General features: G+C 46.6%; 1 protein-coding gene across 1 annotated transcript; it reads right to left on the bottom strand.

Annotated features, from left to right (window-relative positions):
• Positions 1-164: 164 nt before the first annotated feature.
• Positions 165-9,675, bottom strand: PCP4L1 (Purkinje cell protein 4 like 1). Its single transcript, XM_088137548.1, has 3 exons — positions 9,511-9,675; positions 1,774-1,828; positions 165-310 (listed from the first exon to the last, which is right to left on the bottom strand). Exons 1-3 carry the CDS (start codon positions 9,673-9,675, stop codon positions 165-167), a joined length of 366 nt encoding a protein of 121 aa, XP_087993674.1.
• Positions 9,676-21,454: the final 11,779 nt, after the last annotated feature.

The following is a 21,454-nucleotide window of genomic DNA, read 5'->3' as shown; positions in this document are numbered from 1 at the left end:
TGAACGAAGAGAAGAGAAGAGCAGAGCAGAGCAGAGCAGAGCAGAGCAGAGCAGAGGCCCCGCTTGCTTGGGGATGGGAGGCGAGGGGGGACATGGAGTTGCACCGGATCTGGGGATGGGAGGGAAGACGAGGTCAAGGCGAGGTGGGAAGGCGCCGGAGAAACTCAGGAACTGGGGTCCTGTTTCCGTTTCTGGAAACGTCTAAACTTGCCCTGGATGGCCAGGGCGGCTTTCTCCGTTTCTGGAGCATTCAGGTCGATATCTATTTCTTCCTCTTCGGCATCTGTTTTCTTGGCGTTTTCAGCTTTGTCTGCAGGGAGAAAGCGAAGCGGGGCAATCTTTCAGCACCGTGGCAAATGGACGTTTAGACCCACCAAAAAAGATAAGTCAAATAGTTTTGATTTTTTTCCCCACCCCTTTCTTTTAATTAAGCAAAATTTGGTGATTAGATTGAGCACCGAGCGTAGGAGGGGTGGGTGAAAATTGCAGGGTTATTCAGGGGGAAGAAATAGTGTTGTCTGTTTAAAGATGGCTCCATTCATTCAACGTGCTTAACCTGGTGGGTTTTAACCTTGCATTTTGGGCGGGTCGGCTTCTGCTTCAACGTATTGTCCAAATTCAGAAAATGGGTTTATTCAGGAACCAGATTCAGCATGTTAGGGGTTTGGTTATCAGCGTTTTAGATTTGCATTTTATCTAGACATTTGCTGCAGTACCTCTGGTTTTTTTATGCAGGATCTGTGATTCTCACGCCTTTACACGACGCTGTTGCGGAGATCAAACACCGCCGTGCCAGCTGGACTTCAACTCCCAGCATCCTCGGCGGCGATGGTTGCAGCCGGGAATGTCTTCCCCCGGAAAGTCACTCCCCTTTTGCAATGTTTTACTTACCAAGCTCCAGGGTCCAACTGCAGTCCAAAAAGGAAGCCCAGTTGCCCACCCCCCCATCACCAAAAGACATGCAGATTTAAAAAACGAGTCCTTTTTATGCTTGGACGAGAGTGCAAATGTTGCAGAGGGGACCCGGGTTGCTGGGCCTTGTGTTAACTTAGAAGTAGGCACGGTAACCTAGCAACCAGAAGCGGACAACCGCCTATAATGGAAAGGCAGAGAGCATCACGGCTTTCAGGTTGCCTAGCAACCAGGATCCAATGAGGTCAGAGAGCATCCTCTCTCTCTCTCTCTCCCTCAGTGTTTCTCAACCTTGGCAGCTTTAAGCGGGGTGGACTTCAACTCCCAGAATTCTCCAGCCGGGGAATTCTGGGAGTTGAAGTCCACCCCGCTTAAAGCTGCCAAGGTTGAGAAACACTGCTCTACCTCTTCTTTCCATTGTTCCTGCCAACGGAGCGTGGAGTAGTAGGGAAAGAGCCGAATCTGGACTGGAAGGTGCCGGGTTCAAGTCCTCAGCCGCAGAAGGGCCTTGGAGCAGGCCCTCCCTCTCCGCCCAGCCTACCTCGCAGGGTTGTTGTTGTTGTTGGGGAAAATAGGAGGTGGTAACACTATGCAAGCTACCTTGAGCTCTTGAAAGAAAGGCCGGATATAAATCTAATCCATCAACCAATACAGGGAAATAAAAAGGGATCCCTGCAACCTATTGCAAAACAAAAGACATTGCTTACAGCTTCCATGCACTCATCCCCGTGCCTGGCTCAGGTTCCTGGCGAATGGATTTGCAAAAATAATAATAATAATAAAATAAAGAAAAAGAAAATTCCCCTGCTGGAGAGCCCATGCTTTGAGAAAGAGGGAAAGCCCCCAAGGGTCCCCCCTCACCTTTTTCTTCCTGCCCAGGGATCTCTCTGGAGATTGGTGACTCATCGGAGGTGAGCTGCAGAGAAGAAAAGAGAGCCGAGTTGAGGGGGGGAAGAGAAGGCGGTCTTGAGAACATGCCGGTTTGGGGCTGGTGGCTTTCTTCGCCCGCAAGTCGGCGGGATTCAGATCCCCGGGTGTCCCGGAGGGGAGAGCTTTGGAGCAGAGGAGCCCTGGACGGGGGGATGTGCTGGCCTCGTAATCTGTCTTTTTAATGTCTGGTGCAATCGGGCTTTTTTTCCCTCTAGAAAAGAAGCTTATGTCTTTCCACCTTATTCTCTTCCAAGTATGTTCTCCGGGCCTTTGCAAATATATTCTCTGCACTTTTCCAAATATGTTCTCCGCGCCTTTGCAGATATGTTTCTACACTTTTCCAAATCAGTTTCTACACTTTTCCAAACATGTTTTCTGCACCTTTTCAAAACTAATCATGCAAGATTTCCCAATTTGAAGACTAGTCTAGGAAAGGAATTCTGTCTTAGCACCCTCTCCTTGGATTGAATGGAAGATGCGGAGGCCGGAGGCCATTGAACGGAAAACTCTGCAATGCCTTAAGCGTTCAAAGCAACTTCATTCTTTCATCCAGTTGAATAAGAAACAAACAAAGCAGGTTTAATACAGTGTTACTTTTTTTTAAAAAAAGAGCAAGCACGCAAACAAATCCAGAAGTGTCCTTCCTTCCTTCCTTCCTTCCTTCCTTCCTTCCTTCCTTCCTTCCTTCCTTCCTTCCTTCCTTCCTTCCTTCCTTCCTTCCTTCCTTCCTTCCTTCCTCCCTCCCTCCCTCCCTCCCTCTTTCTTTCTTTCTTTCTTTCTTTCTTTCTTTCTTTCTTTCTTTCTTTCTTTCTCTTCCTTCCTCCCTCCCTCCCTCCCTCCCTCCCTCCTTCTTCCTTCCTTCCTTCCTTCCTTCCTTCCTTCCTTCCTTCCTTCCTTCCTTCCTTCCTTCCTTCCTTCCTTCCTTCCTTCCTTCCTTCCTTCCTTCCTTTCCCCTACCATCCACCCCAGCAGCTCTCACGGGATTTTCTGCTTTTTGGGGAAACGGAGCTAAAACTGTCGACTGATTGACCTGCTTAAGATGGAAAACTAAAGTATCAGATCTTTGTGGTTTAAAGCAGAAGTGAGTCTTTTTTGGGAGGGGGGAGGCAAGGTTTCCATTTCTCCTTTGAATGGAATATCTGGGTCATTTTCCCAAAGCAGGCAGGTAGGACCATTATGGAGGGTAAAAAAAGAAAAAAAAGGAAGGACCAGCAAAGCAATTTTTGCCTTCGACTTTCAAAAAAGATTAAACAGATGTCTTGTCTAGATAATAAGAGGTTTGGATTATCAGGACACCTGGTCTGATTCGGGAAAACAGTACTTATGCTGCTAAAAGATTAGTTAGGTTAATTTTGTGGCATACACACACACACACGCACACAGAGTTGGTGTTGGTTGCACAGTCAGCCAGATGTTTAGACTGGATTTGGCCTTTTTATCCAGCTATCAAGTCTATATATACATATATATATATTATATATATATATATATATATATATAATAATATTGTCATTATTATTTCCCCCATCAGGTGCATAACAAGAATATAATAATAATATGCAGCATGATAATAGCATCATATAATAATGTATAATCCAATCATATATTATAATTGCAGATATAGTTAGATATAATCACGTTATGGAGTGGAATGCATGTATTCAGCGTTATTCTGCAAGCCACTTTATTTGCAATAAATAAATAACGCATTCATAAGTAGACGAATGAGTGCATTAAGAATGCGGAAGGGAGATAAGAAAAAGAGAAGAAGCCAGGGAGAAATGAATTGTGTGTGTGTAGACAGTGCTAATGACCTACAGGTGGTGGCCATTCTCAAACAGTTGGTGTGAGCGGTGAACAGGCAGGACCAGACCCATTCGAGTGAACTTCACCCGCAAACAGTTTTATGCAAGAAAAGAGATTGAAACAGGGAAGGGAGGTGCAAGTCGCTTGCTCGCAGCCTGGGTTGCGCAAGCAAGGGAGCCCCGAAGGGCGGCTGGCACGCCAGAGAGCCAAGCAGCGCATCGTCAGCCGTGACTGGCAAGCCGCAGCCCCTGCAAGTGGAGGCAGGATCTTTATTAGACCCCCCGCGGGTGATTAAGCTGGAAAGGAGCAATTAAGCACTGGCTCCCCGCTCAGCAGGAGGAAAGAAGCAGGAGGAGGAAGGAACTGCAAAGGGAGGGGGGCAGGCAACCCTCTCTCGCAGCCTCGTTTGGGTCTTTTTTGCCAATTTCTCTGCCTCCGCCCTCTCTTCTAAGGGTTTCCCTTCTGTTTTCCAAACCCATCCTGCCTTCATCCCCAGGTCACCCCAGAAGTATATGGACCGTGAGACTCTACGCACAGCCATTCCTGCCCTGGTCGCCTCCCGAATGGACTACTGTAGTGTGCTCTACATGGGGCTGCCCTTGAAGATCGTCCGGAGATAGATAGATAGATAGATAGATAGATAGATAGATAGATAGATAGATAGATAGATAGATAATCATGTTATGGAATGTAATACATGTATTCAGTATTCTGCAAGCCACTTAGAGTCATATGATCGAAGAGGTATTTGCCTTAAATAAATAATGCATTAATAAGTAGATGAATTAAGAATGCGGGAGGGAGATAATAAAAGGAGAAGAAGCCAGAGGGAAATGAATTGCGTGTGTGTGTGCAGACAGTGCTAATGACCTACAGGTAGTGGCCATTCTCGTGCAGCTGCGCGGACAGCTTTCCGCGCCCCAGGATGGCACACATTACGCCTCTGTTCCGCGAGCTGTAAATCCGGATGCGATTCAAGGTGCTGGTTTTGACCTTTAAAGCCTGACCTGGCATGAAACCAGGTTATTTGAGGCGTCAGAAGGATGAGAGCCCTTCTTTTCCTTTGTTTGTTTCCCAAGCCGAGAGTTTAACAAAAATCACCAGGTGATCAGTGGCGGTCAAATATATTTATTCACCCAAGGTTGTTAGGTGGCTTTCGATGAGCAGCTGCAAATGGACTGCCTTCCCATCTCCCTTTTTATAGGAATATATATATATATATATATATATATATATATATATATATAATTTTAGTTTAAAAATGTAGCCAATCATTATCAATGGAATGGTATATGTTAGCTTATTACAATGAACATCCTTCCTTCCTTCCATATCCTGCTAAAACAGATGTTTCCTCACCTTAAAGTTAGGGCAAACTTCCTTATTTATAGTTAAACAGATGCCTCTTCATCTAAACTAAAACAATGGGCATTTTATCTTTCCTATGCATATGTTTTTCTACACATAAGTGATATGTTTTCTTTTACATAGATTTTGCTACATGATATATTCACTTGTTTATACTGGCAGGAATGAGCGTTACTATCTTTCCAAACTTTCCTTATTATAAATATATAAGAAAAATATTTTAACAGAGGGACCGGTTCTCTTCCTGGTTACATCTACCCGTCCCATCAGGTCCAGCAGAAGAGGGATGCTCTGGGTCCTGTCTTGTTCTTCCATCAACCCCGGGGATCCCAGGAAAAACATGCGAACTGGTTGAATGAGGCTCAGTGATGGTTGTCCTCCCGCTAGCTTGGGGCTCTTTTCTGTTTTATTCCTTTCTGGGTTTTTTGTGTTTTATTTTTTGATAGTTTTTATGAAATGTTTTTATTTATTTTTATTTATTTATGCAATTTGTCACTGCCCATCTCGTGAAACGACTCTGGGCGGTTTACCACAAGATAAAAATGCATTAAAATACAACATAAAAAGAGTCCTAAAAATAAACAGGTTCCAAGGAGATGGGAAATTGGCGAGTAATTCCCAGGGAGCATCATCCGGGCGCTAACCGCCCCCAGGGACGGGTAGAAGCCCTAGATAAAAAGAAATGAATTCAAAGAAAGAAAAGAAATATAGTAAAGTAAATGTGAAAAAGAAAAAACAAAGAGGAAAGAAGTTAGGGAAAAAGAAAAATAAAGTAAAAGGACAGAAAACATTTTATATATATATATAAATATATATATAAATAGAGTGCTTTCTGATCTTCCTTTCGGCAGTTATACATACAATTCCAATCAAACTGTTCTCTCTCAGGTTTGATCATAATTCCCTTCTGTCTACAACCTCTTCTTTCCCATCATCGAAACCGTAAGTCACAAATCATTTTCCTTCTGACCCAAAAAGTCCATAAAGACTTTCCAGCCATTAACGGATGCCAATAATGACCTTTCTCTACTCCAAGACGTCGATTTGGCCATCTCAGCCATTTCTGTTGGAATGTTTCATTATTAATGTCAAATGTTTTCTTTGCATCGCGATACAGGTTTACTTCTTTGGCTCGGAAGCCGCCCAGAGTCCCTTTTGGGGAGATGGGTGGCTCTATCCATTGGCTAAATAAATAAATCAGTTCAGAAAAGCTGGTTTTTTTGTCCCCCTTCCACTGTGCGTGCTTCTCCGCGGGAGCCCCAGGAAGTTGCCCGCCCTCGCAAGCCAGATGTTTTTCTCTCGGTGCCTTCTGACTGTTTTCAAGGCCAGCCTCCCCGCTGGGATAACAATACCCATCGCCCCGTTGCTGCCACTCAGGACCCACCAGTGATAGGCCACGGTGGGTGAATAATAGCAATCTGGCTTTGCAGCAAGGCGGAACGGGTGTGCGAGCACACCTTCCTCCCTTTCGCATCCAATCATCCACAGCTGGGTCCCCCAGCTGCTTAAAACGGGGTGGGGTCGGTGGGAGACCCCCAACCCTTCCTGGATGGAATCGATCGCGCCAACCAGACCTCAAATCCCCAAGAGACGTCCCAGTTCAGGCATTGCATTTTGCAGATTCAGATTCTGGCATTTGGGCATGCCATGCAAACCCTGCCAAGGCGTGGGCGTTTGTCCCCCCCCGGCTAAGCATCTCTGATTTTTTAATGTACGTATTTATTGGGTTTTGAAAGCGCTGAAATCTCGTGACCCTCGGCGGTTTGCTGAAATTAAAAACATCCATAACGCAGCGATATAAACTGGGATGAATACCATCAGCTCTCTCTTTTTTCCCCCCTCTCTCTCAGCAAAATGGGCTTTTGGCCCTTGCTTTTTCTCCGTTTCAAGCGCTTCGATTCATCGGGCAGGATTTTTTTCAGCCCCGTTTTGCCGTTTTTGCTCTCACCGCGCCTTGTGGCAGGGAGTTCCGTAAGTTAATGATGCTTTGTGCAAAGAAATCTCTCTCTCTCTCTCTCCTCCCCTTTCTCTCAGTCACAGATAAACTTCACTGAAAGACTGCGAGATAGTATCCCGGTTACATCTTGGCTTATCTTTCTCCACCCTGGTTAAACATATTGTAGGAACTGAACGGTTCTTGATCTGCAAAACGGTTCTTGATCTGCAACACTCGTGCAGTAACTCACTTCGCTTGGCTCCTGAATAAGCCCATTTTCTGGATGGGCGCCATACACTAACCCCAAGCCCAAAAAAGTAACCTAGGTTAAAAGTATCCATGATTAAGAAATTGTGTGAAGGCAGCCACTAGATCTTTCAAATCAGCCAGGGAAGTAGGGTTTCTCAACCTCGGCAACTTGAAGATGGTCGGACTTCAACTCCCAGAATTCCCCAGCCAGCTGGGGAATTCTGGGAGTTGAAGTCCACCCATCTTCGAGTTGCTAAGGTTGAGAAACACTGCAGTGAAGCATGCTGGTGAATGAGTTCTTGCCTTGCAGCCTGAGATAAATCAGTGGCGAAGTTAATTTTCTTGAAAGGCAGGGAAAAAAATCCTCTCCTGCTGGGACTACACCCCCCATCATCCTGATCGTGCAGATGGGAGCCTCATCCCTGCAGAATTTGGGGGGGGGAGGCATCTTAGATTCTGCAGAGCAGCCACAGTTCCCAAATTCTCTCCATCTCCCCCCCCCCCCATATACAGCTCCAATTTTGGAAGACACATTATTTTTTTAGCATTTCTCCTTGAAGGGAGATCTCTCCTCCCCTTTGGCTGTTGCTGAGGCAACCACAGGCCATCCCATAATGAACTCCATTGCAGAGAGGGAGAGACGAAAAGAAAAGAAGCAGCATCGGAATGGATAATCACCCGAGGAAGAAGCGGAGCAGAGGATGGAGAGAAAAGAAATATATTATTGGGGGGGGGGGAATCCAGATGGAATTTGATTGCATAGGGGGAAAAAATACGATGCAGAGAATTCACCCAGCTGTCAGCATGGCAAAATATGGGCAGAAAGGGGAGGAGGAACGACAAAGCAAGATCTTTATTATTTGGGAATCAGAGGCCATTAAAAATGGGCCCCCAGGAGGTTTTATCGGCAGACAGAAATTCAGCAGGTTCGGTCCTCCCCTTCCCTGGCGTGCACGGAGCTTCCCCGGGTGGATGCCCGCTTGCTGGTGGCGCATTTGACAGCACGAGGGCTCGGCGAAGGAGGCACGCGAGGGTTCGAGGCCGCCGGGAGGCAGAGCACGGTGCCTCTGGGTTTGAGAAGAGCCATTCAGAAAATGACCTTATAGTTTTAGTTTGGCCCTTACTTCAGGCTGGTTTCAAATGCCGCCCGCAAGAAATCAGGGCAGACCCCTGGAAGATGCTGTTTGCCACCCTCTTCACCATCGTCATCCTTATTGTAGTTGTTAATTTGAAACATGGCTTTACCAAGAGGCAGTAAAAATCAGAAAAGCCCCGCGAGTACAACGTCGGGTCCCATAAAATGAGCTCACCCCTCCCCAGCCCAGCCGGCGAACGGATATCAACGCTCGAAGAAACCAAACCTAAACCAGCAGACTTTTTCACCCAACATCCTGGGGGGGGGGGGGCAATCCGGCATTGATAGACCTGTCTTTAAAATCAGTCCTAGAAACGGTCACGATGAATGAGAAGGAGGAAGGGGGGAGTCAAAAAGAGAGGAGGAGAGAAAAGGGGGAGTCGTGAACGAACGTGGCCCCGGCCCCCCTTGCGTACATCCTTATCTGCGAATACAGTCCCTTGGATGCAAAAACGGTTATCAGGGTTTATTAAAAGCAGGAGGAAGATACGTGGTTCTGAATGTTCCGCATTGCTCTGAATGACTAACCTAAATTCCCTCCATTAATCTGGGCTGAATTCGAGCCACTGGAGCGCTCCTAATAGGCCGCCCACGGCATGCATTAAGAGATTGGGGATCATCTCTGATTCTTGCCTGTTTCCCCCGCGTGGCATTTTTTTTAAAAAAAATGATGGTCCGATCGTTGCTAAACCTCGTTTGCTTGGAGATCGGCCTCAGCAAACAGCAACCCCCCCCCCCCAAAAAACCTGCACTCCAAGATTAAACAAATGCAGGTCTGGATGGGAGACTACAAGGAAATCCAGGGTTTGGAGGCTAAACTCTCCCATTGGGGGAGATGGGCGGCATACAAATTTGAAAATAAATAAAATAAATAAATAAAATAAACTGGGAAGTTAAAAAAAAAAAAAGATAATGCCGGTTGTCTTTGTTTAGTGACCACAATTAGGACCAACAGCTCGGTTGTTAAGCGAAGTAGTCCCTAAGTGAAACCATGATGGTGCTGACAATCCGACTTCAACTTTCCTTTGCTTTACAGACCTGTGACGGTCGTAAATGCAAGGATCGGTCGTAAAGTGACTTTTTATCGCCGTCATCCCTGGGGACGGTCGTGAAGCGAGGCAGTCACTAAACGAGGCGGCAAGCCACCTCCATTCTCTCGCCAAGAAAAACGCACAGAAGACGTCTCCTCGAGGCCCCCCAAAACCAGATTCATCTTTTCCACGTCCTCCTCTTTATTCAGCGCCTGCAATCCGAATTTGCCCAGTGCTCTGATCAGCCCCGGGGCAGCCGAATCGAACTCGCTTTTTAAGGGGCTGCAGTGACATCCCGATGGGGACATGGTGGCGGGGGGGGGGTGTTAAAAGGGTGACAAGCTCTCCAGTTGCGTTAATAGAACGGCCCCTTTTGTCATGTTGCGGTCTTAATGATGCCAAGCAATTTGGCTGGGTTTTGTAGATCAATAGGGGAACCGAAGCCTTTCTCTGTTTCTGTAGCTTAAGGCTGCAGAATCTGCTCAATTCCAACTATTTTCTATCCCGTTTGCTTTTATTTTTATTTTTAATTTACATTGAGATGTTCCTCGCTCATGCTCGCTTGGGATCTTTCTAAAAAGCCAGGGTTTTTAATACTGGAGCGGGGAGGGGAGGACCCAGATCCAAATTCCCAATTAGCCCTAAAAAGTGACTCTGTTTCTTTCTCAGTTTGTACGCCATGATCTGCTCGGGGTTGCAAACGTCCAGAGGCTAGCAGGCAGCTATCGAGGGACTGTCAGCTATCGAGGGATGCTCAACTGCCAAATGTTAGCTTAGTGTCGCGCGTCAGGGAAGCCAACCATGATATACGGTACTGAACAAGCCAGCGAAAGTTTCTGGGTCTCCATGCTTCGTTTCTCTGAATTTCAGCTTAATCCTGTCTTCTTTTGGGATGAAAGAATGGCAGGATGTTGGGTTTGGGGACCTTTTTATAATTCATCTATTTCTTGAACTTATGCTAGCGCTGACTCTGGAGGTCTCTTAGCAGTTGGCGATGAAATCCTAACCCCAGAATGGAAACTCAGGGTATTAAAACAATTTAAAACAGCAAATCAGAATGGAAACTCAGGGTATTAAAACAATTTAAAACAGCAAATCAGAATGGAAACTCAGGGTATTAAAACAATTTAAAACAGCAATCCCAGTCGATGGCTTTGAAAACAGTTAAAAGGCCTCTTTTCCAGCCAGTTTTATCCATCCATATCCATTTATTTATTTGCAGGGCTTATTCCAGCTGAAACCAACTTGGAAGACTTTCTGTACCGCATGTACATAATGGCTAAAAAGGGCAGAGTTGAAAAATGACAAAACTCAGTGCCAAAGAGGGATAAAATTCTACATTTGTCAAATTGCTCATTACAGGAGGGAACAGCTGAGAATATCCCCATCCGCAAAGCCGCCCAAGGCAGATTTGAAAGCACCACTTGGATTTGGGGAAAATGCTATTTGAAAAATTATTTTCGGGGCTGCCTGCTTGATTTAATGGTTTCAGCTGTTTTTCTGCTTTTTTCTAGTTTGGTACGCCAACTAGAGTCCGTTGGAGTTGGGCGGCCGATAAATTCGAATCCATCAATATCAATAAAAATATTTGAAAAGCCAAATATGGGGGGTTTCGGGTTCCTCAATTGGGCAGGGATGCATTCCAAGGTAGCAGCAGGAACATTTCAAGGAGAAAGGAGAGTCTTATAGAAAGGATAACTTTGTATGCCTCCAAAGATCGGACTCGTGCAAGCCACCGCATTCCCTGGGATACGTCTATTCTTTGTTTTATCTTTATATTTTTTCATGCATTGATTGATCGCTTTGAGTTTTGCTCTACGCTACCCAGAGTCGCCTGGGGTGAAACAGGCAGCTAATAAATAAATAATGAAATACATATTCCAAGGAAGCAAATGTTGGACTTGGGAGAAGCAGGAGAGGAACAGCACTGACACCTTTGAATTTGGGGGTTGGAGAAGACTCCTGAGAAGACCGTGGACAGCCAAGAAAAAAAATCCATGGGTCATCAAACAAATCAACCCAGAGTTTTTACTCAAGGCACAAAGGACCCGGCTCCAGTGATCCTACTTCAAACACATGATGCCAAGACCCAGCTCCCTGGAGAAGGCTCTGATGCTGGGAAAGTTGGGAGGAAAGAGAAGAAGAGGATGAGCAAGGCAAGGTGGAGGGACTCCGTTACAGGGCCGATGAGGACACCAATGGGGACTTGAAAGAACCGCTTAGGGATAGATCGTCATGGAGAAAATCTAACTATGTGGTTGCTAGGAGTTGAAAACAACACGATGGCAAATCATCAATCAATCATAGAAAGACACGCTCTTCTCAACCCAGAGCCACGTCTACCACAAAGCTTCTGATTCAAAAACTCAGTCGTTTTTTTAACCCTCCAGGCAAATTCACCCACTTTTGCAGGGATCTAAATGTCCACCCCAAATACCTTCTCCTAAGCAGCAAATATGCAGGGATCTAATTGTCCGCTCAACGTTATTTCATAGCGTAAGTCTAATTGTTGGTTATCGACCTGATCGGTCTGAAGAACTTTTTTTCTGATTCTTTTGTGCTTCCAAAACCACTCCAGCTTCCACCCCGGGATCCTTTCCTAGATGGATAACATCTGTCTTAAGGATAGGAGCAACATCTGACATCCTTGGGAGCTCTCCGTGGTCCTGAATCGTGAACTGCCTCAAGTACTCCCCCCCTCCAGGACAGGTTTAGATGGTTTGATTCAGCAAGGATCAGACTCTCTCCAAACTTTATCAACTCCCCCACCCTCAGAGAAAGCTTGGAATAAGAGGGTGGTAGAAATAGGCACATTTTCTGGGCTTCCACAATAGATTGTATAGTACATTAACCAGGCTGGGTTTGCACGATACATTAACCTCTCAAACCCCTAAGCAAGGTTAAGGTCAGCAAAACGGTTGATGCCATCAGATCCTTCACTGATGTTCGTAGCTGGGTTGTCTGAACACAGCCATTGTCTCCAAGGAAATAGCTTCTGGTTATAGAGGCTGAATGAAATGTGGGAAAATCTTTTCAGGAAGAGAATGAGAAGAAACCTGGTTGAAACAAGCTACGTTTCTTTCTCTTGGGGACATGATATTGTGTCAGAGAGCTGGAGTTAGGGCCATAAAAGGTAGATTTATTAATACATTGCATGCTTCTTAGATTACTTATTTCCAAAAAGTGACAGGATGCTGTAAAAAAAAAAAAACAGATGGAAAACAATGCACGCGGAGCTCCAGAATATGATTTCATCTGCGTTCCTCTCTCTCAAGCACAACCTTCTCAATAAAAATGTTTCTTTATTTAAATTTATTAGCGCTTGTGCCTGTATTGGCCCAAGAATAGGTAAGATTTGCAATAAATAAATAAATAAATAAATAAATAAATAAGTGTTCTCTTTGCTTGTCTGCCCATTGACTTTCGGTCAAACACGAGAAATGAATGATTAAGTAAATATTTAGGTGGAAAAAGTATAAAAGGAAATTTGCACGGGAGCCACGGCAGGGGTTATAATTTTCCTTTTGCTTCCATGTGGTTCAAATAGGTTAGGCGAGCAGTGGGATTTTTATCAGCCTTTACATCCTTCAATACATTACATCCGATAATACATTAATGAACTTGGGGAAAGAAATATCATCATTCTGGGCTAGACAATGAACTACGATTAAAAGAGTCTGTCTTCATCCCCCTGAGACAACCCACATTGGCAAGCTTTTCTTCTTCCCTGATTTCCTAGACCAAAGCAACACAGAATGGTTTGCAACTGGGGCGGAAGACCTCAAGAACATTCCAGCCAGAATAGACCAAATGGCTATCCAGGTTTCAGGGAGCATTTAAGGGTAGACTGTTACTGGACCCAGAAGCTCCACTGAGTTATCCTAGTTATCCTACAGTAGCCGCCTTCCCCTCCTCCTCCTCCTCCTCCTCCTCTTTCTGTTTCTCTTCCTCCTCCTCCTCCTCCTCTTCATCTCCTTCTCCCTCTCTTTCTCCTCCTCCATCTTCTTCTTCTTCATTTCCTCCTCCTCCTCCATCATTATCATCATCATCATCACCATCATCATATCACCTTCTTCTCTTTCTTCTCCTTCTCCTTCTCCTTCATCCCCCTCCTCCTCTTTTCTTCCTCCTTCTCCTCCCTCCTCTTCCTCCTCATCTTCTTCATCTCCGTCTCCCTCTCCTCCTCCTTCTCCTCCTCCATCTTCTTCTTCATCTCCTCCTCCTTTTCCATCATCATCACCATATCACCTTCTTCTCCTTCTTCTCCTTCTCTTTCTCCTTCATCCCCCCCTTCCTCTTCCTCCCCTCCTCCTCCTCCATTTCTTCTCTTCCTCCTTCTGCTAAGATTTGTGAATTCCCTGGGTTTAGAACATGTTCCTTGATGGACTACTTTCTTTGGGGCCGTTCTGCTTCTCCCGCTGATGGATTTTCTAAGGAGGCCCCAGAGTTTTTATATAATATACGCGCATCCCTAACCCTGAACAAGTCTCCCTCACTCCGCCCTCTCTCCTCTTTTGTGAAAAGTGGGTCTCCCTGTTCCAGTTTGGAGTCGTACGCTCACGGATGCTCCATCGGGGCTCCAGCGTTACTGACATCTGCATTTGGATCAGAGCACACTCATACACACATACGCACGTACCCCAGCACAGCAGGATTGAGCCCCCAGAGATGAATTCTCTGAATTAAGGAACCGAGGTCTCCATAAAACCTCTCCTTTGCACGCACATCACGGGCTTCATTTCGGGCACATCACTTGGCATCAGGACAGCCTTCTGCACGCCTCTCCCTCACCTCCACCCGTGTGCCCCGATGCACGCTCTGTTCTACGGATGACCAGATGCAGAAAAGGGAAGCCTTTCCCAGGGGCAGAGAAGTGGATTTCCTCTCCCTACACCTTCCCCCCCCCCCCCGGCATTTTTTTACTGGATAGGCAACATTTTTTTTTTAAATCCATTTATTCTGATCTTGCCTTGCAGCAGATCAGGCAATGGAAAAGAAGCGCAAGAGGAATAAGGGGAAAGAGCCTCCGAAATATCAGATGGATAAAGGCGAAGAAATGCAACCATTCTCTTCTCAAATCAGGCGTGCAAATGGAACACCTTCGCAATACAGGTTGCTCAATTTCTCCTACCCCCCCCCCCGCCTTTTTAGGAACAAATCTTTCCCGGCTTCAAGCCATGCTTGCAGACCCAATCCCAAAGTTGTCCCGCTCTTTCCCCATATTTTTTCCTCCTCCTCTGTGTCTTTCATTCCCTCTTGCTCGCACCTCGCGCAAATCTAGTGCGAATGCCTACAGGTGCAGGGCTCCGCGGCGCGGGCAGGAAGAGATGCCCTGCGAGGCTCCCCCAGCCTTAGCTGTGACACCCCTGGCTTGCAACGAAACCCACAGCTTGCAATGAAACCCACAGCTTGCAACGGAACCATTGCATGGCTCCGGCCGGTATCCTTCTAAAGCCTTCCACGTCCTGGCGTCCCCTTTTGCATCCTCTTTGCTCATCCAGATGCTCAAAGCCTTCTCTGCGAAGGGGACATCCTTTGCCAAATCTAAAAAGCAGAAACCTTCAAGCTTGTGCACCCCCCCCAGTCCTCCTCATCCCATCCCTCCAAATTCTTGCATCCCCCCCCCCCCCCCCCGTACCTTACTCATAGCGCCTGCAGTCGGATGCTTAGGAGATGCTCCCAGGAAAATGCTGTATTTCTTCCTTTCTCTTGTGGGTTTTCATTCATCCACACTGCCCCTGTTTGCCTTTCCAATTCACTGGCACACTTAACCGACTCAAAGGTGCCCGGCAATTTGATTGGCAGGCGCAGGCGGCCAATGAGAGAAGCCCCTGGTTTCTACAGCATTGACAAAGTGGATTAAAACCAGCTTGATGGTAGTAAACAAACTGGGAGCTGGCTCGTCTTTCCTTCTTTCGGTTTTTAAGAAAAAGAGAGGGCTCTCCGTTAGATGGTCTCTTCCCGCTGTTTTTTTCCTGCTCCTTTCAGAAGCCTTTCAGTGAGCCACACCAGATGGGGCACGATGCTAACGTGCATTAAAAAAAAATATCTCTCTCATTCCGGCTCCTGCTGATCTCAGAAGAAGATCTTCTAAAGTTCGATGAATTTGGATTGATGGGGTTTGGGGTTTTCTCCAAGGGCACAAGAGCCACCAGGCCTACGAAGTCACGGGTGCAAGAACGGGGTTGATAGGAATAGAAGGAAGGTGGTGGCCAATATGGTTTGCAGAGAGGGAACATTCACGGTGTGGACTTCCACGTTTGCAAGATGATCACTAGGCTCTCTGGTGCAGTGCTTCTCAATCTTGGCTAGTTGAAGATGTGCGGACTTCAACTTGCTAAGTTTGCAAACTCTGCTCTGGCGCAACCACCACATGACCCATTTCCCATCTCAGTTTCCAGCTTTTATCAACCAGCTTTCCCCAGTCCTGTACAGTCCAGCTCCAATTAACCAACACTGGGCCAAGCTGGCGGTGGATAAGGGAAGTATCAGCCCAGTGCATTTCAATGGCACTCAGTTGGGGAAACTCTGGCTGTTGCTGATGGGCACTGCAGTCCCACATATTTGCTGGAACCCCTTTCCCCTAGATTTCCTAGTTGAAATTCAACCGTCCCCCTCTCGTGCTTTGCTACTCAGGGATTCAGCTGGAAACTTTTTTAAAACAACCTTTCCAGCTCGAACCATTGAAGGCGATCGGTTGGTAAAATATTCAAAGGAAGGAGGGTTAGAAGATGGCACCGTGGTTGTAGCTCTTATACCCTCCTGTGAAATGGAGCAAGAATATTAATAAACAGGATACCCAAGTAGGAGAAGATAATAATCTGAGCTATTCTTGGCCTTCCATCTGCATCTTGGAGGTATTTCCTGGTCCTCCCTTGCAGTGTTGTTGTGTATAGAAGAGTAACATCCAGGCACTCAACCCCTATTTATAAATACATCATTTAAAGCTGCATGAAGGAAAGCAACCGTATTTTAGAATGTGGCTTAAGGGATCCTTTGCACCCAGTGTGCGTTCAAATCCCCCCCTCCTCCCCGTCCATTTAGACCTGAATAAAGCCTTGTATTTTCAGCTGCTTCTCCCCCTCTGCTCACTTTTTCCCATCATGTTTAATTTAAAGCCTTGGCAGAAGATAAAAAATTCATGTGGCAAAGCCAGACCAGGGCTGGGGGCGGGGGGTGGGGGGGAGAAGCAGGGAGCAGGTTGAGAGATGAGAAAATTCCAACTCTCTTTGCTTTTTTCGTGCCTAAAATCCCACGGCTCTGGGGGCCAAAAGAAGAAATTATAAATCAAAGCGGGGAAATCAACTTCTCTTTCATCAACAAAGACCCACGGGGACGGCAGGCCGAGCAGGCAATTTATACTCCTCTTTTTTTTTGGCAACAAACCAAAATGTGAAACTGCCCTGGGTTATCCGTGTGTCATTACTTGCTTGCTTAAAGCTTCTTTTCCATATGCCATAATGAAATCCTAGCTTATTCTCGCTCTGATGTCAGTTTTTTGGGGCTCCGTCCGTTTCTTCGGCGGACGGGTAGAAGGGTGCGAGGGAAATATCACGAACTGGGCAAAAAAATCAGGCTGGACTTTGCTCAATTCACGCCCCAAGATGAGTCTAGGCTTCTTCGACAAACCATGATTAAGACTCATCCTGGATCCAAAGGCAGCTTGGAGAGATCGCAACAAGGGCTTTTGCAAGTCCTCCTACACAGGTCGATTTGGGACCCCCCCTGAGCAGTTATGGAGCAATAACTGTTTTGTATATCCCCCTCCAAAATCTGGAATTTAAATTCTTCTGCCTGTGATTGCATAGAGCTGTGTTTCTCAACCTTGGCTGCTTGAAGATGGGTGGACTTCAACTCCCAGAATTCCCCAGCCAGCAAGGGGAATTCTGGGAGTTGAAGTCCACAGCAAGGCTGGCTGGGGAATTCTGGGAGTTGAAGTCCACCCATCTTCAAGCGGCCAAGGTTGAGAAACCCTGGCGTAGAACTATCCAGTTTAGGACACGGTGACTGCCTCCTTTTCAATCCCTTGACGGTGAGTTCCGCAGATCCACTGTCCGATTTCTTTTCTCGCTCTTGAATCTTGGCCCCTTTGGTCAAAAGGAGAAAAATGGTCTCTTTTCGCCCTTTTCACCCCTCCGTGATTCTTGCTCATCTTCCTTTACGTGCCTTTGCCTGAAGTGAAGAAAAGAGCTTCCACCAAGAGGAGCAGTCTACCTGTGGAAGTCGGGGGGAGGTCCCTGACAGGTGCAAGGAGGTGAGGCGAGCTTGTGGTTGCAATGTGAGAGGGCGAGCACTGGTTCGGGTTGACCCCGATTAGAGTTTCTTAAATCAGAATCTTTTTAGGAATATCCGTCTTTCCCTGGCTTAGAGGGAACGTGGGGGGAGACACAGATTTTAGTCCCCTTCAGCCACGGAATGTCCCTGGGGGGGCTTGGGGCCGGACCCTCCCTCTCAGCCCAGCCTACCTCGCAGGGCTGTTGTCGTAGGCAAAATTCACAGAGGAAATAAGATCGCCATCCACATAGAATCGCTTGGGGAAAGGGGGTGGCGTCGCTGCAAAGGTGCTGGACGAGGCGCTGGGAGAGTTTGGGCCCCTCCCTCTCTCTCGGCCTGGCCTACCTCGCAGGGACGTTGTAGAGGACGTTTAACCCGCCATGAGCACGCACCTGAGCCTCCACCCGGCTCAAAGCAAGCAAACGAACTCGTCCAAATTCGGAAGTGACTCAGGGAAGAGGATCAGGCTGCAGGTTGTAAGTTCTCACGTGCTCCGGCTGGGAGTCAAACCAGTTCAGCTTCATTCCAAATGGGTTGCGAGAGCCGTTTTCCGGCACTCGGGGCCCAGCGTGGCCGATGGGAGCTTGCCGATGACCCGGGCGAGCCCTGGGGGCCACCGGGGAGTTGTGGAGAAGCCCCCCGCAAGATTGGCTGCCTGTCTTTGGGGTGTCTTTGGGCCCTAGGACGAAAGGGGGGAGCCAGCTTTGAACCCCTCGCTGGCTGAAAGCATCCGGGCGAGAGGTAAGCCAGTGTGAATAAGAGCAGTGGGTACGTCCACGTGTGTTTGTGTGCGGGCGAGCGTGTGTAGGAGAGACACCAAAAACCCTTTAATTTTAACACTATGCCGCTGATCCAATTGAGTATTAACCATATATTTAAGATACCCCCTAATCTAAGGCATATTAAACCGCCGGAATTATATGACATTAAATGATGATTAGAGCACCATCATCCGTCTTGGTTTTCGCTCTCTCGCTCCCTGGCAAAAGCGGTTGGCGTTTCCCGGGTTGCACCATACTCCGTTTTATCGCTAGGAAAAAAAAAAAATTCAGCGTCGCCTCTCTCTTTTACAGTATTAAAAGGAGAACGCGAAGGCGACGCTCCCTGTATTTCAGTTGTAGTCTGTTGGCTGGGATAGCATTTATGTTATGATTTCCTTTAGCTAAAATACCCTGCCCCAAAGCGCTTACAATAGAAACGTGGCTATTTGAGGGGGGAAACGGGCAAGGAAGGGGTTGGTTTGTGCGAGCAAAAAGAATTAAGACCCGGTGTTGGTTTAGTCTTCTAACATTTGGTTTTGCTTGCCCTGATTTATTGATTTCTCCCACACTTTTGTCTTTTCTGCATCGTTCATCTCTAGGGATATTTGGGAGCCGTTTTTCAGGGTCTTCCCCCCCCCGTGTTTCATTTTTAATTTTTTTTAAATACAACAGGGACGTAGCAAGGCTCTAGTCCTCAAGGTCATTGAGGGGCAGCCGAGGGCCGCATTCTGGATGCAGAGAAAGGGTGGCTCCCCAAAATCTCTTTTGTGATCTCTCAAGCCCCAAATTGGGGCCCTTCCTGGCATTTGAGAGGGCTGGAAGAGGCAAAATTTTATGGATTCAATTTATATAGCCGCCCATGTCAGACTAGTGACTCTGGGCGGCTACATAAATTGAATTAATAAAATAAATCAGATACATCTTCAGAATCCAAGCCCATTTTGCCTCCTCAAGCCCTTCGACAAGAGGTTGAAGCTGAAAGTTTGCTTACAGTATCTACTAATATTTTGGCAACGTCAAGGCAAGCCCCTTTGAGATTTTTTTCATGGAAAGCACAGCGCAAAAGCTTTGCATTCAGACTGTGGCTTTTGGCTCCGCTCGGGGAGTGAACCCAGCCAACTCGGCTCAATAAACCATAGTTTAAGAAGCCATGGTTTAGGGTGACATGCAAACCCAGCTCAGACTTGGCTTATTCATTGCGCTAAGCTGTTATGTAGGTGATTTGGTTTTGACTATGGCAAATACATACCCAGCTGTTGACATTTCTGAACCAGAGGCTATGGACCAGTGTTTCTCAACCTTGGCTGCTTGAAGACGTGTGGACTTCAATTCCCAGAATTCCCCAGCCAGGAATTCTGGGAGTTGAAGTCCACACATCTTAAAGCGGCCAAGGTTGAGAAACATTGCTATAGACAGTCTCTCTTAGCCAATCCTGGCTTCTCAACATGCTAAGGCAATTTTTCTCAACTCTGGCCACTTGAAAATGTGTGGACTTCAATTCCCAGAATTCCCCAGCCAGGAATTCTGGGAGTTGAAGTCCACACATCTTAAAGCGGCCAAGGTTGAGAAACATTGCTATAGACAGTCTCTCTTAGCCAATCCTGGCTTCTCAACATGCTAAGGCAATTTTTCTCAACTCTGGACACTTGAAAATGTGTGGACTTCAATTCCCAGAATTCCCCAGCCAGGAATTCTGGGAAATGAAGTCCACACATCTTAAAGCCGCCAAGGTTGAGAAACATTGCTATAGACAGTCTCTCTTAGCCAATCCTGGCTTCTCAACATGCTAAGGCAATTTTTCTCAACTCTGGACACTTGAAGATGTGTGGACTTCAATTCCCAGAATTCCCCAGCCAGGAATTCTGGGAGTTGAAGTCCACACATCTTCAAGCAGCCAAGGCTGAGAAACATTGTACCAAGGTTTGGTATAATGGGAAGGTGCAAATCATCTCTTTGGTACGAGCCACAGAATCCAGGGTGCAAACTGGAATTTTTCCAACCCTACCTGGGAACTGATTGGATCCCAACCGGGGAATTTTGACCAGTAAATCCAGGCCCATCGCTAACCATCTTGGGTTTAATGTTGGTCTTCTATTCTGGGCCTGCCAAGATGGCTCCGGAGAAGAAAGCTAAGCTTGACTCAAACATGGCATGGACTCACGGAGGAACCGAGATGACAATTTGTTTGACGATCCTCAATACCCCCAAGTGGGGCGAGGGGGAAATCTGAAAAAATAGATCAGCCCAGCCTGGACTTGTGCAAGATAAATTAACTAAACACACCATTTCATTAACTAGTGGAGGTACTAATCCGGCCTCAGGGATTAAAGAACAATCTGAGTTTTCTTCCTTCTTTTTCTTCCCCTTCTTCCTTTTTCTAAAAGTTTTATACGGACGTCATTAACCAAACAAATCTTTAAACTAAAAAAAAAAGATTAGAAGAAAGAAAAGAGACAACTCCACATGCTTAGAAAAGAGGAAAAAAATTACTTTATATTTTATACTTATCAATAATCATGGGTTCATTCTGCCCTGTGCTTTTCCCTCACGCTTGTATTAAGATCTCTTTCATTAGCTTCGGTTTTCATGACAAATTTCTGCAAATCCATCCGGCGGGTCAAACATCTCTACTTGAGAAATGTGATTTTTTTTTTTTTAGTTCTAAAAACAAGTGTCTTTTTTTGCAAGAGCAGTTTGGGAAGAGGTTAGCGGTCTGGGGTCCTCCGGATGCAGCCGAACGGCCTCTCCCTCGCAGCTGGTCCGTGGGGAAGGGGCTGATGGGAATTGTAGTTCTGCACATCTGGTGGCGTCCGATCTCAGACTCTGCTTGGTCTGAGCAAATAACCTTCCCCACGATGGCATGCCAGGCAGCACTTCAACCGAGTCAGCTTTTCCTCTGTCCCACCGGTGCAGAGTATGTTCCATGCCTACATGTTAAAAGAGGCAGGGATTTGGTCCAATGTTCACAAGTCCCAAGCAACCTGGCGTCCGTGCCGTGGGGTCTGGGTGGCCTCCAGCCCTCCTTCTCATCTCCCCATCTCCAGCTGGGTGC

The sequence above is a fragment of the Python bivittatus genome, unplaced genomic scaffold (genome assembly GCF_059951505.1).
Source record: "Python bivittatus isolate LINGU-HERP-01145 unplaced genomic scaffold, Pbiv_v1 ctg000180_np1212, whole genome shotgun sequence".
Taxonomy (NCBI): Eukaryota; Metazoa; Chordata; class Lepidosauria; order Squamata; family Pythonidae; genus Python; species Python bivittatus.
Note: the sequence above shows the minus strand (reverse complement) of the source record. Positions and strands in the feature narration are given on the sequence as shown.

Bases quoted from the DNA above. Each gene is read 5' to 3' on its own strand.
- PCP4L1 (XM_088137548.1), bottom strand. From the start codon at position 9,675: ATGTCCCCATCGGGATGTCACTGCAGCCCCTTAAAAAGCGAGTTCGAT. The intron at 1,829-9,510 runs GTGCGTTTTTCT...TCTTCTCTGCAG, and splicing joins GCCTCGAGGAGACGTCTTCT to CTCACCTCCGATGAGTCACC. The intron at 311-1,773 runs GTGAGGGGGGAC...TTCTCCCTGCAG, and splicing joins CCCTGGGCAGGAAGAAAAAG to ACAAAGCTGAAAACGCCAAG.